The 18684-nt window shown below is 42.9% G+C and overlaps 1 protein-coding gene across 1 annotated transcript in view; it reads right to left on the bottom strand.

Annotated features, from left to right (window-relative positions):
- CDH4 (cadherin 4) overlaps window positions 1–8389 on the bottom strand; it is a 466340-nt gene extending 457951 nt beyond the window's left edge. Inside the window, exons 1-2 of the mRNA XM_074888264.1 lie at window positions 8237–8389; window positions 5941–6052 (exon numbers count right to left, since the gene is read on the bottom strand). Of these exons, the coding sequence (XP_074744365.1) occupies window positions 5941–6052; window positions 8237–8293 (169 nt within the window). The 5' untranslated portion in view covers window positions 8294–8389. The remainder of the gene's footprint in view (window positions 1–5940; window positions 6053–8236) is intronic.
- Window positions 8390–18684: the final 10295 nt, after the last annotated feature.

An 18684-nucleotide genomic window follows, 5' to 3' on the forward strand; every position in this document is an offset into this window, starting at 1 on the left:
ATTCTTTAACAGACAAATTACTAAAAAAAAAAGAGAGTCTCTGAGCTTGTTGTTGAAGAAGCAGATTTATTCAGATAAAAATCAGTTAGCTTCCCAGAATGCAGAAAAAGGTAATTTTACTTGGGTTTGAGGAATTTTGTTCAAAGCTCCGCTCTAGAAAGCAATATATACAGTTATTAAACAGTGTAAGGGGATTAACTCTACAGAGTGTTATTGACTACCCCGGTCTCATTAACTGCAATTTTATTTAGATAAAAATGTCATCTTAAGCATCATTTTTGTGTCAGAAGTCAGATCTGAAGAATAACATTAAAAATAAATATGCATCAGTAGTTCCCCAACCTGCAGCAGCTCTTTCTGGGGTCTCCCCTGGAACTCATGACTAAAATTATGGTTTTGATTTGCAATATGTCCATCAAGAGGAACTGCTTTTAAAAGAAGTTGTCCTGTGGAACGGGAGAAGTGTTTTCCAAGAGGCAGCTTCACTGGAGCATGTACAAGCTTAACACAGAAAGCTGATGTATGTCTGCCTCTTTTTCCTCCAAGAAAGGAATGAAGAAAGGTTAGGGAAAGAGTTCTGGGTTCCCGGTGGACTTTCGCCTACTTTCAGATTTTATTAGGTAACTGTGAAACTAATTATGTGTATGATAACTTCAGTAACTGCTTTTCATGCAGAATCACAGACCAGAAAATAATGAAAGCATGCATGGAAAACTCTCTCCGTCTTTTAAACTTGGAGCAGCTCAGAGAAGGCACTGGATATTTCAGCAGGCTGCAGCAGAGCTTCTGTACCACTACGAGTACCGAGCAACCCTCAAGAGGTGCTCAAAAACCCCACCAACACCAGAAAACATCCCAGAATTCCTCATGCTCTTTGCTACTGAAAACCACCCGTAGGACACACCAAAGGGCAGGCGGAAGATGGAGGCAGGACTGGGTGCCCAGGCGGTACCACTGGCACCCTGCGTGCCCTGCGGCCACAGGCGGGACGCCGCCGGGATGGAGCATCCTCCTGAGCACGCTTCAGAGGCAGACCCTGACCTGCAGAAGCCTTTTGGAACCAAGCTCCTACCAAAATTAACAGCAGCCAGGTATCTATGTATTTTTTGGACTCTAGACCCAGGAGAAGTGGGAAGTCAGACATTTAGACAGGCAGAATGTCCCCATTAAGCCAATGCACATACTGGGGCCACACACCACCACAGATACACACTCGCTTGCCAGGTTACAGTTTGTGACCCCAGGGGTACGCCCCTTCCCTCTGGACACTTAGCAAAGCTATTAGTCTGTCTCCTGAAAGATTTCTCTCATGCTTTCGCGGGTGCCAAATTTCACGTATCCAGTAGTATTTGGAGGCTGTATGATTATTTTCAAGTAGAGTTGTTAATCCATTTCAGTAACACACTCCACATTCCACTTCCTATATTACCTTAACCACAAGAATACAGTAGATTTACCTCTAAAGGAGGTACAGTACATATCCCTACAGTTACTACTACATGAATTACTAGTAACAAGTTCCCATAGGCTTGCTCAGGTTCTCCCCCCCCTCCCCCCCTTTTTTTTTTTTAATTTAATGTTTGCTTCTACACTATCCATGAAGTTTTGGAGCATCAGTGTTTTTTTGGTCGATCTGTTCTATATTTCTAAACAGCATTCGTAGCCTTCCTAAGTTTTACTATTACAGGTGATGAGGGCTGAATAGGATGGAGATTTTGAAGCTTCAGTGGAGAGAACAAAAAGCTTTGGCCATGAAAAACAACATCCCACCTCTAAAAAACTTGAGAGATGGCCTCCATACTGAATTCTTATGAAAAAACAGGTATTTCAGTAAAGTTCTTATGTATTTTATTTGTTTCTAACTAAAAATAACACTAGTAAAAATCGTAGTATGGAAGCAATTACATTTTTATACATTTGCATGAAGCTTGGCTACCTTTGGTTTCATACACTTGCTTAAAGCAGAACATGCTGGCACAGTTTATTCATCTTCCCGTATGAAAATAAACTGTGCTTCCACACGCTTCTACCCAAACGTAACTGCCTACACAAGTGAAATTATCCTGCTACATCAGTATAGGCACTATTTAGGATGGGCAACAGAAAGATGAATCACTGCAGATGAAGAGATGCACAGAAAACTAAAAAGGGGGTGTACCTCTCCACTGCTTACGCTGTCTCCTGATTGTAGGGAAAGTTATGAGTTGTTTTGTTTAGCTGTATTTCTGAGAGGTGACCTGCTATAACTGCAGTGGTACTAGGCTGGAAAAATAATGCATTTAACACCATGATGTCATTCCACCCACTACCAGTTGCCACAGTCTCACAGCATGCCAATAAAGCTTGAATTCCTAATTTTGAAAAATGTCTCTTTTTTTTAATTACAATCTTTAAAAACCTTACAGAAATGGAAAAAGGCGTAAACCCAATATCAAGAGTATCAGTCCTCCCCAGATCATATTGCATATCACTTTCAGCATCCTACTCCTTATTTCACTCCTTCCCCAAGAGGCCACTAGTCATCATTCCCATACACCTGGGTTAATACCTGGGGATCAGATCCCCTGAGTCAATCCTGAGCTGCCTTCAGTGCAGTACTGCATGTCATTGCTCCCCACCCCTCAGGACCAACATCCTCACCATTTTAGGTTAACATGAATAACGAACAAAGAGAAGATACCCGTGCTGTAATGGTCCTCTGCCATACGGCAGGCTTTGAGATTTTTCCTTAGGCTAAAGAAGAAAACAGTTAATGATCCTATTTTAAACATTATCATGCATCAGCTATCAAGACTAAGTTTATTATCCTGCAAACAAAAACAAAGACGAAAAAAGGTAACAGATGACACCCCGGTACCTTTCATTAAGGGATGCAGGGAAGGCATTTCTAAGGAAGGCACTGGCTCCACAACTCAATTCAGCTAACACCCCATCATCAGGCTACAGTGTTGGCAGTGATGTGTACTACATGGTATTTGTAGCACTACTGGGGAAAACTATTTTAAGTCTAATTAACATGAAATTTTTAGAATGCAGATGCTTTTCATTTATACATAAAACAAAATGCCGTGACATTTCTCCCATACATTTATCATAAACAAGTTAATTACTGTGTAACAAATAGCTCCTGCTAGAATGTGTATGTTTTGAGGATGTTAGAGAGCTGACTCAGGCAAATAAGATGAACCACAAAGTAGTAGTTAATAGCTTATGGCATACTTATAATAAAACAATGACTCTGTAAAAGCTCTTGTTGTCAAATTAAGGCTAAGCTATTTCCATTGGAATAAGTCAATTATAAGCAGTCATTATCTGTTTAACTTGATTCAAACCTAGAATACTACAAGCACTTTCATTTTGATACATCCATAACGCTGCATACATTTGAGAGCTGGATATTACAAAAGCTTAAAAGGGAAACGCTGGGTTTACTGCCACGCAGCTTATCGCCGAATCATGTAACATCTAAACTTCCCAATGTTGGGTGAAGTTCACCGCTATGCTGAGGTCCACATACTACCTGATTTCTAATGAACCACCCTTTAGGCAGCATGAACTGTCCCAGGGTTCTCCCCATCTCCTTCCTAAGGACAAAGTGAGGATTACACAGCATAAAGTCTGCCCACTGGAATCCCTCGAGAGCCATCTGAACTACATACGCTCTTCTCCTCCCAGTTCCATGAAAGCACTGACAGGTGAATTCCTACCTACTTTTTTTAAGCCAAACAGTCCCATTTGGCCTGAAGATGAATTACTGGATGCTGATGAATAAGATGGTGGTAGCTGGCAGCAAAGCTTTGCGTGGTAAGATGGTGTGAAACAGTACATATGTCAATCTATCAAACATGATAATGTAAGCAATCTGAACCCATTTTTGGTCTGAACTATTGTACAATACTTCACCCAGATGGAAGAAAGAGATAAACATTTTATGCTTCAGACATATCAAGTGTTAGGAAGTAAAATTAAACCTAAACTGGAAAACTACCAATTTTACATGCTAGAGTATATATAAAGAACAACACAAGCATGAAAAAGAATTTTATGCAGCAGATTCTCTCCCCCCTTATTGTACAAATTAATTAGATATATTTGTTTCCTATGATGAACAGGAGCATGTATTTGACTGTAGATTAAAAGGTGTAAAGACAATAGTTTACTTATTAGCAAACACAGCAGTTGCACTTTTTTCTTTCTCCTTCAGTTGACAAAATGCTTACAAATTGCATAACCCGTGACAGTGTTATCAGGACATGAATCTTACAAGTGGTGCATGCCTACATAATACCCCCATGGCCAGTTCAGCTCTAAATCAGAGGCAGGTTTGCCATGACTAATGCAAAACTACAATTGGCCCCTGAAGGATAAAATGAAATAGATATATATTTTCATTCAAATCAACTTCACAACCTATCTAAATATAATTTCCTATTTAAAAATTATCAGTTAAATCTGAACTGAAATGACAGCCACTACGCTGTCTTCAAAGTCATTACCAGCTAACTCCTCTAGACAGACCTTCTGCTCCATCCCTATTGTCCACCTACATAAACATGCAGCACAATTTATCAAGCACTAAACTGCAAAAAAACACTCGTCTGAGCAAATATATTAATGACATGACTTTCCACAGTATTTGGAGGACATTGTTTATCAAATAATTTCCAGAGCTAAAAAGCATGAAATCTACTCAGTTTACAGACTGACATGTAAAGCTTTGCAGTGTATAAATTTGGGAAACATTGCTACTAAATACATAAACAATTGGTACTTGGTCTCTTCATGTGTTGCTATATTCTTGGGCTTGTCTATGTCAAATCCCTATCTGGTTACGTTTCAAACTAAAAATAAACTCCCCAACGTTTACTAATTGATGCCAGGCCAGTCAAGAGAATTCCTGAACAGCAAAACTAAGACAACTCGGCTCAGAAACAAAGCTGATTGCCAACTCATGTAGAGAAAAAATGTCCAGTCCTGGATTCTGCTGAAGCCAGAAAGAATACTGACAACTCTCCCTCTCTTTTGAGAAAAATCAAAGTAACGGAGCAGGTGTTTGCTCTGGAGGAAGACAGAAATCCCAACTTTCTGGCAGAGACACCCTGCATGTGAGTAAATGTACTCAGGGGAAAGTAGCAAAGGGTTTATAAACCCTCGAGTAGAGCATCACGTCCTGATGTGCTCCCCAACTTCCACCATATACTATGTTTTTAGAACTGCTGTAGCATCCACCAATGTTAACTCAGGGGAGATACAAGGGGGGAGAGGATTTTTATCTTCAAAAATTCTCTTTGAGTAAAACGACGATTTTCTGCATCATGCAAATATAAAGTTTAATTATTTTTAACTTGAAAGGAAGACACATCAATACACAGGATAATCTATTGTTATTTGGATTACGAAGACATCTTAGAGTTTACAATCACAAAAGTGGTTATAATCCTGCAATTACTATAAAGCTAATTGGTAGTTTCTTTTTGCCCGTGTTTTCATGTTGTCAGTGGGGCAGTAATGAAAATGAATGCCACATTTGTGAACAGAATGTCTGTAGGCTTGTTTACCACATTTCCAACAACAACGTCTGCTTTATCATGCATTTCAAAGCAGAGATAATTTAAGGATCTTTGCATTTCATACATAAAAATACTTTCTAAAATATCAAATGTAGAGTGCCTTCAGACAGGGTGGGAGTGGGAGACTTAAAAGTGAAGTGATGACCTCGCATACTATAGGCAAACAATCCACCTGAAGCAGACAGCACGCGGACTTTGAATGATTCATCTGTATTCAAAACTGTGCTCAGGTAAACCACTTAGTGTTTCATCCTCCTACAAACATAATTCTGCAGACAATTTCACCATCAAAACCAGCATCTTTAAGCCTCCTCTCACCTCCCAAAAATACAGTTATTGCAGAACCTATTAAGCTTTTTATTCCACTTACCTTTGAGTAACTTCTGCCCTTCCATGATGTTTTGGGAGACAAACGCTGTGTAGTCTTCTTCTGAAAAGCCAGGCTTGCACGCGGGTCTAACTGTAAGATCCCCATTGTGTGTCTGCAAAAACAAAACAAGGAAAACACACACCATGACTTTTGTCCTTTGGGAAAATGTTTTGCACCCAACAACTAGGTGTTTAGGCACGGGCAAACCTGAACAGTAAAGCAGTGTGTTAGTAGAAACTGCTTGTGCTAAAGTGCCTATCTGTTGGAGTGGATCCATACTGTAGCTGCAAAAATAAAATGGGCCAGAAATAAGTTGCCTGACTACAACAGACACCATTGTTTGGAGGAAGGCTGGGATACTGGGCACTGTCAGAAGAGGGGAGGAAACAAAGAGCAGCAATTCATCAAGGCGAGCTGCACTTGTACTGGAGCCTCGCAAAGGCCTGATGCTGCAACATCCAAATCACTGAGTTTTGCTATTGAGAAACTGGGCAAGCCCAAAGACTGAAGGAGGAGAAACATCCCAGCTCGCAGCAGCCTCAGGAGCTCGTGACCAGCTAAAGTCCCCTTCCGACCCCTCCGCCCTGCAGCAGCCTCCAAGGCTCTGCCTGCTGCTGCCTCTGTCACCCTCCAGGCTCTGCGCTCACCCCAGCAGTGGCAGGGGATGGAGGGGATGCACAATCTAATATATAACAACGCCACTGAATAACACAGCCCCACACACAACCTGCCAGGATCCAGGGGGAAGCATCAAGCTAAACACTCAGCTGCTCTGCTGCAACTTTGGACTGCACAGCAGGGAACCAGCCCCTGCCCCAGGGACGGGTGAGTCCGGTCCCGGTAGTCCAGGGTCCTTGGGATGGGGCACACATTGCCCAGCAAGGAAGGTCCCAGACCCAGCTCCAACCAACTCACTGAAAGCATGCAAGCCAATGATTTATGCCTAAAAAGTGCCAGGTGATTTATGCGCAAACAAGTGCTGGTGGCAAGGGATTTCTAAGCTCCCGGACTGCCGGCAGGGCTAGCCAGAGCATCGCTTAGCGATGCAGGCTGCATCTCCGATGCCTCCAGTCCCAGCAGCGCAGGCTGAAGCCAGGGGACCAGAAGAGTCACTTCCCGAGAAAGTGCAACTCCAGGCGCGCACCTGCCTCCCCAGGGAGAGGAACACAGCTCCCCCGGGCTTCCCGAGACACTCCTGCACACGGACGACGCTGCATTACAGAGAGAGAGAGAGAGAAGAGAAACGAAGGGTCCTTTCGGATGAGCTTAGTAAGCAGAAAGCAAGCCAGCGTACTCTGCTAAAAATCACGCTCGGGAGATGGATGCCAGTTACTGCCTGGGAAGCGCAAGGAAGCGGCGGCTCTGTGGACTCTGACTGTCGCTGGCAAGATGTTGCCATTAGGAAACATTTCAAAGGGTCTGCCTGAAGGTAACAGGCTTTGAATCGGAAATCACCCAATTATTATAACAGCGCCTGCTCGATGAGAGCGCACCGGGGCTCCTGCACACCCACCAGCCTCCCGAGGGCTCGGGACATCTTCACAGATTCAACTTGGCACTGGGGGATTCAGGCAAAAAAATCAGCGGCTCTTGTTTCTGCAGCCAGTCCAACACGAAATACAGCAGCCGCCCCGCTCGCACTGTAACACTGCAGCCACGCGTTTGTTGATGTTCTGCAGATCCCCCTTAATTTGGGGAGGAACCCTAAAAAACCCCAAACTTTTCAGCCCATCAGCCGCCAACACGGTTCAGGCCCACTCGCTCTGTTTACAGGCTTGTAAAAATAAAAGTTAAAAGGCACCGCCACGGCGCCGGCAAAGGGGGGGACGGCTCGCACGGAGCGGGCTGCGCTGCGCGACAGCGCTGGGGCGCGGAGGCTCCGCCGGGGCGCTCAGGGCTCCGCGGGCGGAGCGGCACCGCCGCCGGGACGCGCCGCTACCCCCGAAGTTTATCTGGCGACGCGCAGCGCGGAGGGCAAGTTTTGCCGGCATCGCTGAGGCACTGCATTCAAAGCGAATGATCGCGCTAAAAACACAGTAATTATAAACTGCGATGATGATTAAAAAAAAAAAAAAATAAAAAAAAAATAAGGGAGAAGCGGCGGAAGCGGCAGGGAGCTGCCGGGGCGCCGCTCGCACACGCTCATCTACCCCGGCTCCGCGCCCCGACCCCGAAGTTGCCGCGGTTGCCGTGCCCGCAGGCGGCGGGCGCGGAGCGGCGGCGGCACCTCCGCGGGGCGTGGAGCCCGCGGGGCGCGGAACCCCCCCGCTCTTCCTCCCCGGGACGCCCCACTTACCGCCGAGCCCCAGACGGGAAGGAGCAGCACCAGCAGCACCCGCCAGCCGGTCCTCATCGCCCCGGCGGCGCCCGCCCGCCCGCCGGGCTGTGGGGGTGCCGGTGCGGCTGGCCGCCCGTCGCCGTGCCGGGCTGCACAGGGCCGGGGCCGGGGGTCGCTCCCACCGCTCCCGCCGCCGCTCGCCGCCCGCTCTGGGCTGCAGGTGAAGCGCCCGCCCGCGCGCCGCCGCCAGACCCCGCCCCGCGGCGCGCGGGCACGCGCCGCCTTAAAGCGACAGGCACCGCCCCGCCGCGGAGGGCGGGAGGCGGGGGGGGGGGGGGTTTGGCCGCCTCGCCGCCTCCCTCGGCAGCCTGCGGAGCTCCGCGGGGGAGGAGGAGGAGGAGGAGGAGGAAGGGAGGGCAGGCGGGTGGTGGGGCGGAGGGGCTCCGCGGCCGCGCGAGGAGAGCCGCGGGAGCCGGAGCGCGTCTGTCCAGAGAACAAACTTACATGTCCGAAGATGAAACACTAACATATTCAGGGGAAAAAACAGCATAGCCGGGGGAGAGATGTATCTCCTGAAGAAAAAGTAGCATATCCAGAGGAAAATGAATATATCCAGCAGAAATATGTACCCAGTGGGGAAAAACCTAACATGTCCAGGTGGAAAACCAGCGTGTCCAGTGAGGGAGAACTGGCATGTCCCCAGGAAAGACACCCGGGGGTGGTGAGGGGGGGCACAGCCCGGCAGCGTGGGGGGGGAGTAGCTGTCTACAGCAAGAATTAACGGATCGGGGAGGAGAAAAGTAATATTGGCGTACCTGGAGAGAGAAGAAACCGACACCAGTGGAAATCACAGCCCCGCCGTGCCAGGGACCCGCTCCCTCCCCGGCGAAGGCCTTGGCTGATGGAAAGGCCGCCCCGGAGGCCGGTGCCACCTCAGGGAGCGGGGGGCTGCAGGGGTGTGGGGGTGTGTCTGGGTGGGCTTTGGGCAGGGGAGGGGGGTGCGGGTCCCCGAGCACCTCGGTTCAGGCTCGGCGCTTGCCTCGAACCTCGGACAGAAGAGGGGAGGGCGCCGCAGGTGCCTCCTTGAGAAGAGAATAACTTGGGTGAATGGCTCTATCGGGACCAGGTAAAAAACCGGGTAGTGCCCGAATTAGCTCCTCAGTGGTGTGCGTGAGCCAGTCTGAGCCTGGCCCTTCTTTTCTTAGAGGAAAATAGGCATGTCAAGCCTAGTCCGTGTTCACCTCAGTAGCAGATAAAGCTAATTCGACTAAACTAGAGGTTTTCTGGTATAAAAATAAAGGCAGATCAGAACAGGGCCAGAAACCAAAACTTATGTCTGTTTAGTTTTCACAGAAAACTGAAAATGGAAAGCAGCAGTTTCGAGTGCTAAGTATGGCTCCTGCTATTTTCCTACAGCGTGACCCTGGCATCCAAATACAATCTTTTTCCTTTCTCAATGCAGCTCAACGCCACAAATAGGAGTTCTCAGGCATGTATATTTTGTGCATATAAATCCAACAACGATTTGCATAAATAGATGCATACTATCTGATGTACGTGCAAAATCAGACATTGCAGCTGAAAAATCTGGCCATTAAACTATTCTGTTAGATTCACACATTTCCAAAGGAATGAGACACATAAATCCACTGACTGCATCTTTTGCTATTGAGTAGATTTAATAGCATTGTGTTAACACCTAGAGATGTTAGCAAAGAACTGAGACCTCATTGTATTAAGCTCTGTAGACACGAATAATGAAAAGATTGTTCTTACCCCACCAATTTACAGTCTTAGTGGATTATGGGGTTTATTTTGTTTTTAAACAAGTATTTCTGAGCTTGTTGTATAACATCAAATAAATCCTATCATTGTATTGAATTTAGTGTATACCCTTTTTTATGAGGCACTTTCACAAACACAGAAGTAATCAAGTGACATTGTCATAGCAAAAAAAAAATCATTTTATATATATAAAATCTAAATCTGTTCCTTTTATTTTTATCCTAAATTTCAAAGTTTGGAGTAGATTGTTCCAAGTTGAAGGGCAGCTGCTGTTGTTGCTATTTAAATAGAACTGCAAGTACTCTGGAGACTTCTGGGGATATTTTGGATTTGTGCAACCACAGCGTGGATATTTCCTTGTGAATACCTATGGCCAGTTATTTTGACTCTTGCTGGACTACAGCTGTTGCTATGCATGTGCTCACTCTGTTTGATAACTTTGTTAATATGACAAGTTCTACAAGTATTGTCAAAATAAGTCTGACACCACAACAGATTGTGAAGAAAAGGCAGAGCAGTAGTGAAAAAAAATAGAATTCTTCAACATGTTTACAGTTGATTTCTAATCTGATGGCAAATTGATTTTTTTCCCAAACTAGTTTGCCATCCCTCTTTTCTAAGCTGCGGTAACTGATTCTGTACTTGGGGAACAAGTCTGCAAATGGAGTGCGTATGCTTTCCAGTTATGTTTCTAGTAACAGTGGCCTATGTGAGACATCAGGTACCTTCCCAAACTGAGGTGTTTCCAAAGGATCAGAGGAGAATACAAATCCAGTGTTTAGACAATGGAAATCACTGGTTTACATGTGTGGTTGTTTTCACTCTACCATTTTCATTCAACTCTTGACACTCCGATTAATTTTGAAAGGAATTAAAGTTTTGCTAACTGATTAGCTACTATTTCAACTACCTCCTTGTTTAGAAGCACTTAACATGAAGGGTTTATAAAATACCTTCCCTCAGATCCTTAAGGAAAATTAAAATATGTCATTTACATATTTGTACTTACTGAATTTTTCACAAACGTTTGCATTTAAGCATATAGGTCTGAGCTGGGCCTGAACACATTTGGGAGGGTTATCTTCAGACTCTCGCTTCACTTTGAGTCTGCTGGGAGACTGGTTATGAATTGATATTCTTGCATAAAAAGGAAATAGGAAGCTCTACTGTCTAACATACGAACGCCACAAGATGTGGATTTGGCTGGATGAAGACATTTAAGAGCCTACACATGCACAGTAAATCAACTTGCTAAACACCTCAAGAGCAAAACTGCTGATCCTAAGAGCCAACTTGCTACACTGCACAACACTCGAGAGAATAAAAGGCTCATAGATGAGACATCTACAGAACTGACTGTGCCAAGATAATGAGGAGCGTGGAGTACACAAGGGATTTTTCTCTCCTTGATGCACACATGTAATTCCTATTGACAGCAGTGGGAGTTACACGTACATATCAAGGGGACAATAGAACCCTTCATGGTGGAGATGAGTATCAGATGTGAGCTGTGTTACCACAGATAGAAAATGAGAGAGAGGGAGGTGTGATCACTGAGGGACAGTACAACATACAATAAAATTGTCAAGCAGCCATCAAATATGTGAAAGCATGGGAATAACAAATTAAATGGACAGGAGGTGAGAAAACAAAGTCTCAAGAGACTTTTGCCTTCCTAGCTTAGGGCTGGTATCTGAATTCCTTATTTGGGAAATATTCCTGATGGCTTAACCTGTTAATTCTCTGATAAGTAAATGTTTCGCTGAACTTGAGTAAACAGTTATGGCCTAGATGCTAAGGATAAGAAGTGGTTTTATTGAAAAGCCTAGCAAACAAGGAGTAAATTAAATTAATACGGTGTGCAGACCACACCTTAGGTTTCTTCTGTATGATATGGTGATTTTTGCTTCTTCTAGGAGATAGCTAGCTGACTGGTGATTTAGAAAGTCATTATTACTAATTTTGGTTCGTGTCAAAAGTAGTAACAAAAGAAGGAGTATATACAGACCCAGAGAAATAATGATTCTGGATCGATAGATAATGGCAAATTATGAGTTTATGTCAGCAGTTCAAACCTGAAGTGAATGAGAATTGCCTTCAGATTTAATCCACATTTGGGATCTTTTTAGATGTGTAGGAAAGATGGGACAGGATGGAACTGAACAGTAAACTGAAAGGTGACTCAAAGCTGTGGAGAAATTAATTATCTGGAAAAAAACATAAACATCTACCAAATCTAGACAGAAACCGACAGAAGAAACAAAGGATGCTCCTGAGTAGGAAGACCACAACCACAGAGGGAAAATAACTAACAGTAAAAGCCAGACTTATGTAATTTTTTAAAGCGACAGCAAATCACTGGAACTACACGAATGGTTGGGCACAGCTCAAAATTCTGGATTACTTACGATCTGGCTCGAGTACAAAATCTAAAGGGAAAATGATGAGTCACAGAGAAGAAAGTGACTTGAAGAAAGAATCCACAGGAAAAAGCAGCGCCAAACAGGAATGGAAAATGCATTAATCTAAGCTGATTCTGTACCACCCTGCATGTGCTACCTGTGTGCTGGGATGGTGAGAAAGATACAACGATCTTCCTGCTTAAACAGAACTTTTGAAGTCACATTTTCAGCCCTGCTAGACATGCTGCAATGCCACAGAATTTGAACTTTCTCTCTTTTACACTATCTACTTATCAGTACATTGTGGCTCCTATCGATTCTCCTTCCGAGTTGGTAATGTGAATGGCAATGAGTAAAATACAACTTCAGGGGCCCTATACAAAACCTTCCTGCTCAGTTAATTACACTGACCAAGGGAGGCCAACTTCAGTGTAGTCTGACCTCCAATTATGAGACACGCTGTGGTCTCCTCACTGAACTATGCAAGCATTAATGGCAGCATGCCAGCAATGGCTATATTAAAATCAATTTAAAAATCCCAATTCTACATCTCTTTCACCTTAGGTGAGGTAACACACCTTATACTAATGTAACTCTTATTAAAATATTGTAAAACAAAATTGACCTATGCAAAACAGTAAAATTTCTACCTTTTTTGATTCATTTATTGTAGTCTTGCAAAAATGAAGAAAAAAAAGGCAAAAGTAGACTGAGAGGTTTCATAGGTCTGTATCGTTATAGTGGACTGCAGTTTAAAGCAGCGGTATTAAAAAAAAAAAAAAAAAAAAGGCAGAATTAGGTTTGTTCTCAGAAGATACAGTGAGTGCCTATTTATGTCACTAAGCCCCTTGTAACAGCTTCAGAAAAGTGACGTCTCTGGTTCATGGGTACACCTGTGTGCCTCAGACACAGAGAGTCACTGAGGGGAGTATACTGCAAGAGATCCCCAACACAGCAGGCAGCCAGCTCCCCAGGCTGCTCCGTGATGCAATGCTTCCTATTCACGTAAACAATGAAACCCCACCAGATTTAGTGAAAAAAGAGATGAATAGCTGTTGTGCCATTTTACAAGTGGGAGGAAGGCCACAGATTCCCAGTTTCCCCAAAGCCTCCACAAACTTACTGATTTTAAGGCACTCTTCATGCAAGCATGTGTTTAAGCACGATTGTGCCATCGCCTCAGAAACAAAGAGTTACCTAAAGTAGTCATCATCTCAAATGGTTGCATTCATAGTAGGCTTTGCACTATAACAGCAGTTTGAGAAGAACCTTATTGAAGTAATACAAACTTCTTCCCACCCTCTCCATTCGCCCTCCTCAGCAGCTGAGGAGGAGACGCTTTTTCTAAAAGGTCCTGTCCCTTGGGATCTCCAGCACAGGGTATGCTCACAGATCAACGAGGTGTCAGGGGAAGCGGGCAGGATCTAACCTAGGAATCCTTACAATTCTGTAATTTTTACTCATCACACATCAGAAAACTCCAAATTAATATCAACATAATTAGTTTTTTATACAAACTGCTGAAGGAAAATGACAATTTTTCATACTTGCAGCTTTAGTTGTTCTTAGTGTTTATAGCAGCAATCCTCCTCATCACTTCACTATTGCCTTTCTTTCCTTTTTTGGTGGACATGGCTCTATCTACATTGAAATGTTCACATTAATATAACTTATTTCAGTACTGATCTCAAAATAAGTTACACTGGTACAAGCAGCAAAATTAATAAATAAACACTATTCTATCTAGCAAAAACGTGAGGTCCAGATCTGGCTTTCTTATATTACTGACAATACATGCTTTTCTTCTTTATCAGAAAAAAAAAGTATATGTTTTCTGCTGCACAGATTGGTAAAGCACAAATAGAAGCTATACTCTGAGCTCTCTCTGCCTTTTGTGGCACCCCGCTGGTTTGTGTGCGTCCCAAATATTTTTTCCTCCTGAATATTTCCAACAGTTTTAGCACCACAGCAAATACTCTAAATGGTGTGTGTGCATGCTAAATGCTGAGACAGAACTCCTCAGAGAAAGCCCCAGTTACGTTTTTAATATGAAGTAATTTTCTGGAGCTGTCAGCATTTTTGGTTGAAAAACACCTGGAAGACAAAGCACTTTACAGAGACAGCTTTGACAGCCTATGGATTTGAATAGTAGAACTGAAGAGATAAGAAAAGAAAACTTGGAGAGAGGGGAGACAGAGGAAGAGATGTGCTCTCGTAAGAGATTACTTTATCTCGCACTCAAAGAAATTCAGCATATTTCCAATTTTAAAAAGTAGTGAGAAATTTAGTGTTGTCTCCATACAACTTCAGTGACGTTAAAGATGTATATGAAGTTTATCTGAATATCTGAATCACTGATTTAGCTATAAATCGTTTAGCTATAAATGAGGATAATAATATGATGTGGAGGAGTTCTAGTAATAATGCCTAAGTGAAATAAGGCCTAGAGATAAAAGGAAGGGAACTATTTAGGAACATTATATGCATGGTCAGCTGAATAATATGGACTGACTGTAGGCCAAGAATAATAAACCCAAAGCCGCCACACACGCATAAACAGAAAGCAAGAGAAAGAGTGAATCATATGGGTTAAAATTTTGGTAACTACCATTGGTAATTATCATCTGACTCTGCTGTTCAACTGATACATGCTAATTTTTGATCTTGGGGGGTTCTTGCATGAGCCCAGAGAGTTCTGTATACAAAGTAACAGCTGCCTTTTGCCAAAGTCTAGAAATAACCAAACTCCAAAGATTAATTTTTCAAGTTCATGCATTCATCTAACGAGATTATCTGTGGTTATCCTATTAACTCTGACCAATAGCTCCCGTGGTCTCACATCACCTCATCTGTTCCCAGCTGCACACATGCTGTAACTGTGTCTAGGACACATGTATAGGCACTAAAAATATTGGTACATCCAAGACTGGGTAACCCCCAGCTAAAAAGTAACTGATAGACAGTGGATAAGCATGTGTTTCCAATCTCGTTGAGAGAGAAATACTATGGGAGATATTCCGGCACCATCTTCCGTTATGAGCTACAGGCAGACTTGTGGTTTAATAAAGCTTAGTGTAAGTGACGTGACTTCAGTGATTCTGATCGTGCTAATCCATCAACAGGAAATGGCAAAATCATGTAACAGGTTCTACTGTAGCCTAGGAAGAAGCACAGGATTTAGATGGGACATTTTTATTATAAGATTTTAACAACAAATACAAATTATATCTGGTGAAAGTTAGGGGCTGAATCGGGTAACCTGTACTTTACCTATCCAGATATTTCAACAGAATGGTCATTTACACAGCTGATCCTTAAGTATTTTATGAGAGATAAATCTAATACCCTTTCTATGAAAACCTCAACAGGATGCAGACACTATAATAATCCATATGCCAGCTACTGCACTGTATTGTATGCTGTCAGATAACTCAATTATTTTCTTCCAGATCTAACATAAGCTTCTGTTTAGTAAACATGATGAGAGTCAAACTTTTACATATATATATAAAGTGCTTAATTTGCATGCAAAATTGCCGTAAGTATGTATGCAAATAGGAAAACTCATGCACAGATGACTAATTAAGTGCATTTATGTGAGAAATTACCCAGTGCACGCATGGAATCTCAGTAATTGTACACACAACTGAGATGTGCGATTGCATATGCATTTTGGACACATAACTGATTGAAAAAATTGTCTCTCAGTACTGTGTTGGAATAACCAATGAGCACACGATCAGAAATACGACAGCTGATAGGGTTTTTGAAAGAAACTGCAAAAGCTTGTGAGGAGCTTTACATTACGACTGGCATTTACCATCTCTACCATTACTGTTTTCCAACTCACTTATGACCATAATGTGCAAATCTATGGCTTGAAAAGAGAGATTTCTGTAAGTACTGTAAAGAAACACTTGGCAAAACAACATTAGTGCAATGGCACAAGAGATGATGTCATTAAACTGAAACCTGAAGTTTGTAGCCTGCTGTTGCATGTCCAGTATGCATTTTTGAAATAAATGGGAAATTTTACTTTGTGTATCTTGATCAAGCACCCTTTCTTCTCATCCAAGCAGGGTTTGTGCTATGCCAGCACAACATCCCTTTGAAAGGTTCAGTGAGATTTCGTGAAAAAAGTGTGTCTGTTTTAATTTTTTAGGCATTGACATTATTGTAGGTTCCTTTATACCTAAACACCGATTAGTTTTCTTTATATCCCCAAAGTGAGACAGTTCATGCTAACATTGTCAAAATTCAATACAGTAAACACATTCTTTCAATATGATACAATAAACACCCCTGACATCAGTGTCCTTCAAAGAAAAATACCTGTCTGTATTGTTTTGATACTGGCTACTGAAAGCAGGGGTACACCCTCAGCCTGCTTTGTGACGTTTTCCCATTTTCTGTTCTGTTCATTGTGTTTGTAACAGAGTATAATAGCAGTTAGGGTAGCACCTTTTTATTTACACACTGCATATAACTTGAGGTCAAATGTTTCAGTCAGCAACTAAGACAGGCAAAAGATACCCTTCCGCCTTTGCGGGCACAGTCGAGTGAGGAACACGCACAAGGGGAGCGGGAGAGAAGAGACTGGGGAGGGGTGTGCTGTGATAGATTCGCTTAGAGCCAAAGTGCTGTTGTGCTGGAGAGACAGACTCACAGCAACGCTGTGAGGCTCTGAACCTGAAAAGTCAGGGAGGAAGGAAAAGGGACGTATTGGTTTGGTTTGGTTTGACTGGGAACAAAGTTCCTCGGATTTGATTTCAAAAGGGAGTATTTGAAGTAGACTTCTGCCACTAAGTGGTGCTATGTACAGTACAGCGTCTTTATGATACCACAAGTTACAAGGAGGAATAAACCAGAACACTGTCAAGCTGATTAGACTGATGTAGACACTTAACAAGTGTCCATTACACTGATTTAATCCTTCTGCAGCACTGGATAAATCAGGAGGAAGAACAGGCCAATCCAAATGATTAAAGAAATCCAAAGACTGAGCCCTGGCATACAGTATCTGAAGTGGAGGATTACAGAAAACAATTCTAATTTTTAAAAAGCTTTATCTGGCTTATTTTTGTTCCTTTTTAATTATTAGTATTGTTTGCTCCAAGTTTATGGGGCTTAGAACCTGAAATACTAAAAAAAATGAAGAAAAAACCCTAGGTTTAATTAATACTTACAATTATTCCAGAACTAGTAATCTTATTTTTAAAACGATGCCCTATTTTTTATCAACTGACAAAAAACGTAGAACATGTTCTTTCTGAAGTACATATGTACATGTAGATTTACTCCCTCCCACCCTCCAAAAAAGATGCAATTTAAAAATAGGATGTAAATTTGGAAGGAGAATGCAAGCTTGCAACTTCTGCTATCCTCAGTCCCAGGAGAAGTGTAAATACGGCAGGCAGAGGAGCTGTTTTGACATTTTGACACCCATGCGAGCTCTTGCCCCAAGCAACCACACATACATGTCGCCACTCAGTCGAGGCTGCTCTGATCCGTCCTGGGTAAGCAGCAGTGGACAAAACTGCGTAATCCCAGGAATGGAGAGACTGAGTTCAGGAATCACAGCTTTCCTCCTCTTTTATTGAAAGAGCAGGAATTTGTTTAATCGCAGTCTATGAAGCCTTTGCTCTGTTCTGCCACTGGTCTGTGCATGGAGAAAGGATGGGGAGAAAGGATGGAGCACTGAACTATCACTCACATGCCAGGATCCCACCTGGTCTACTGGTGCATTTCTCAGCTCATGATGAAGAAAGTACTTTGTATTTAGACACCCATGTAGATGGTGTGTCTACAGCCAGGCCCAGACACAATCCAGGAATCGGCATTTTTTATCAGATCAGAGAACCTAAAACATTGCCTCACACTGAAACCCAATGAATATCTGCCTGTGTGAGTTGCTCTGCTGAGCAAAATCCCTTTAAAAAAGAAAAAGGTGGAACTTCTGGGGAGAGAATTAGTGCCTTTTGTGGACTGTATTTGTGTGCAGGGTGCTGGTTTATTCACAATATTCCCAGAGAAGTGATTTAAATCAAGAGTCAAAAGCCGAAAGGGTATCAAAGCTGTACAGGAACTGATTACTACTATAAATTTTGCTGAAACAAGCTGATGCTTTGCTGATTCTTTGGTCCTTTTCTGGTAAAAATATTCAGAAGACGCCAGTGTTAACTCACAACATTGACTTCTCTGTATTTTTCATTTTTGTTCCCTGAGATTATTTTTAGCTGCTGTGCATTAGCTCTGCTTCTGAAAAATATTGATAGGTAG

Source organism: Strix uralensis, chromosome 18 (assembly GCF_047716275.1).
Source record: "Strix uralensis isolate ZFMK-TIS-50842 chromosome 18, bStrUra1, whole genome shotgun sequence".
In the NCBI taxonomy this organism is placed as follows: domain Eukaryota; kingdom Metazoa; phylum Chordata; class Aves; order Strigiformes; family Strigidae; genus Strix; species Strix uralensis.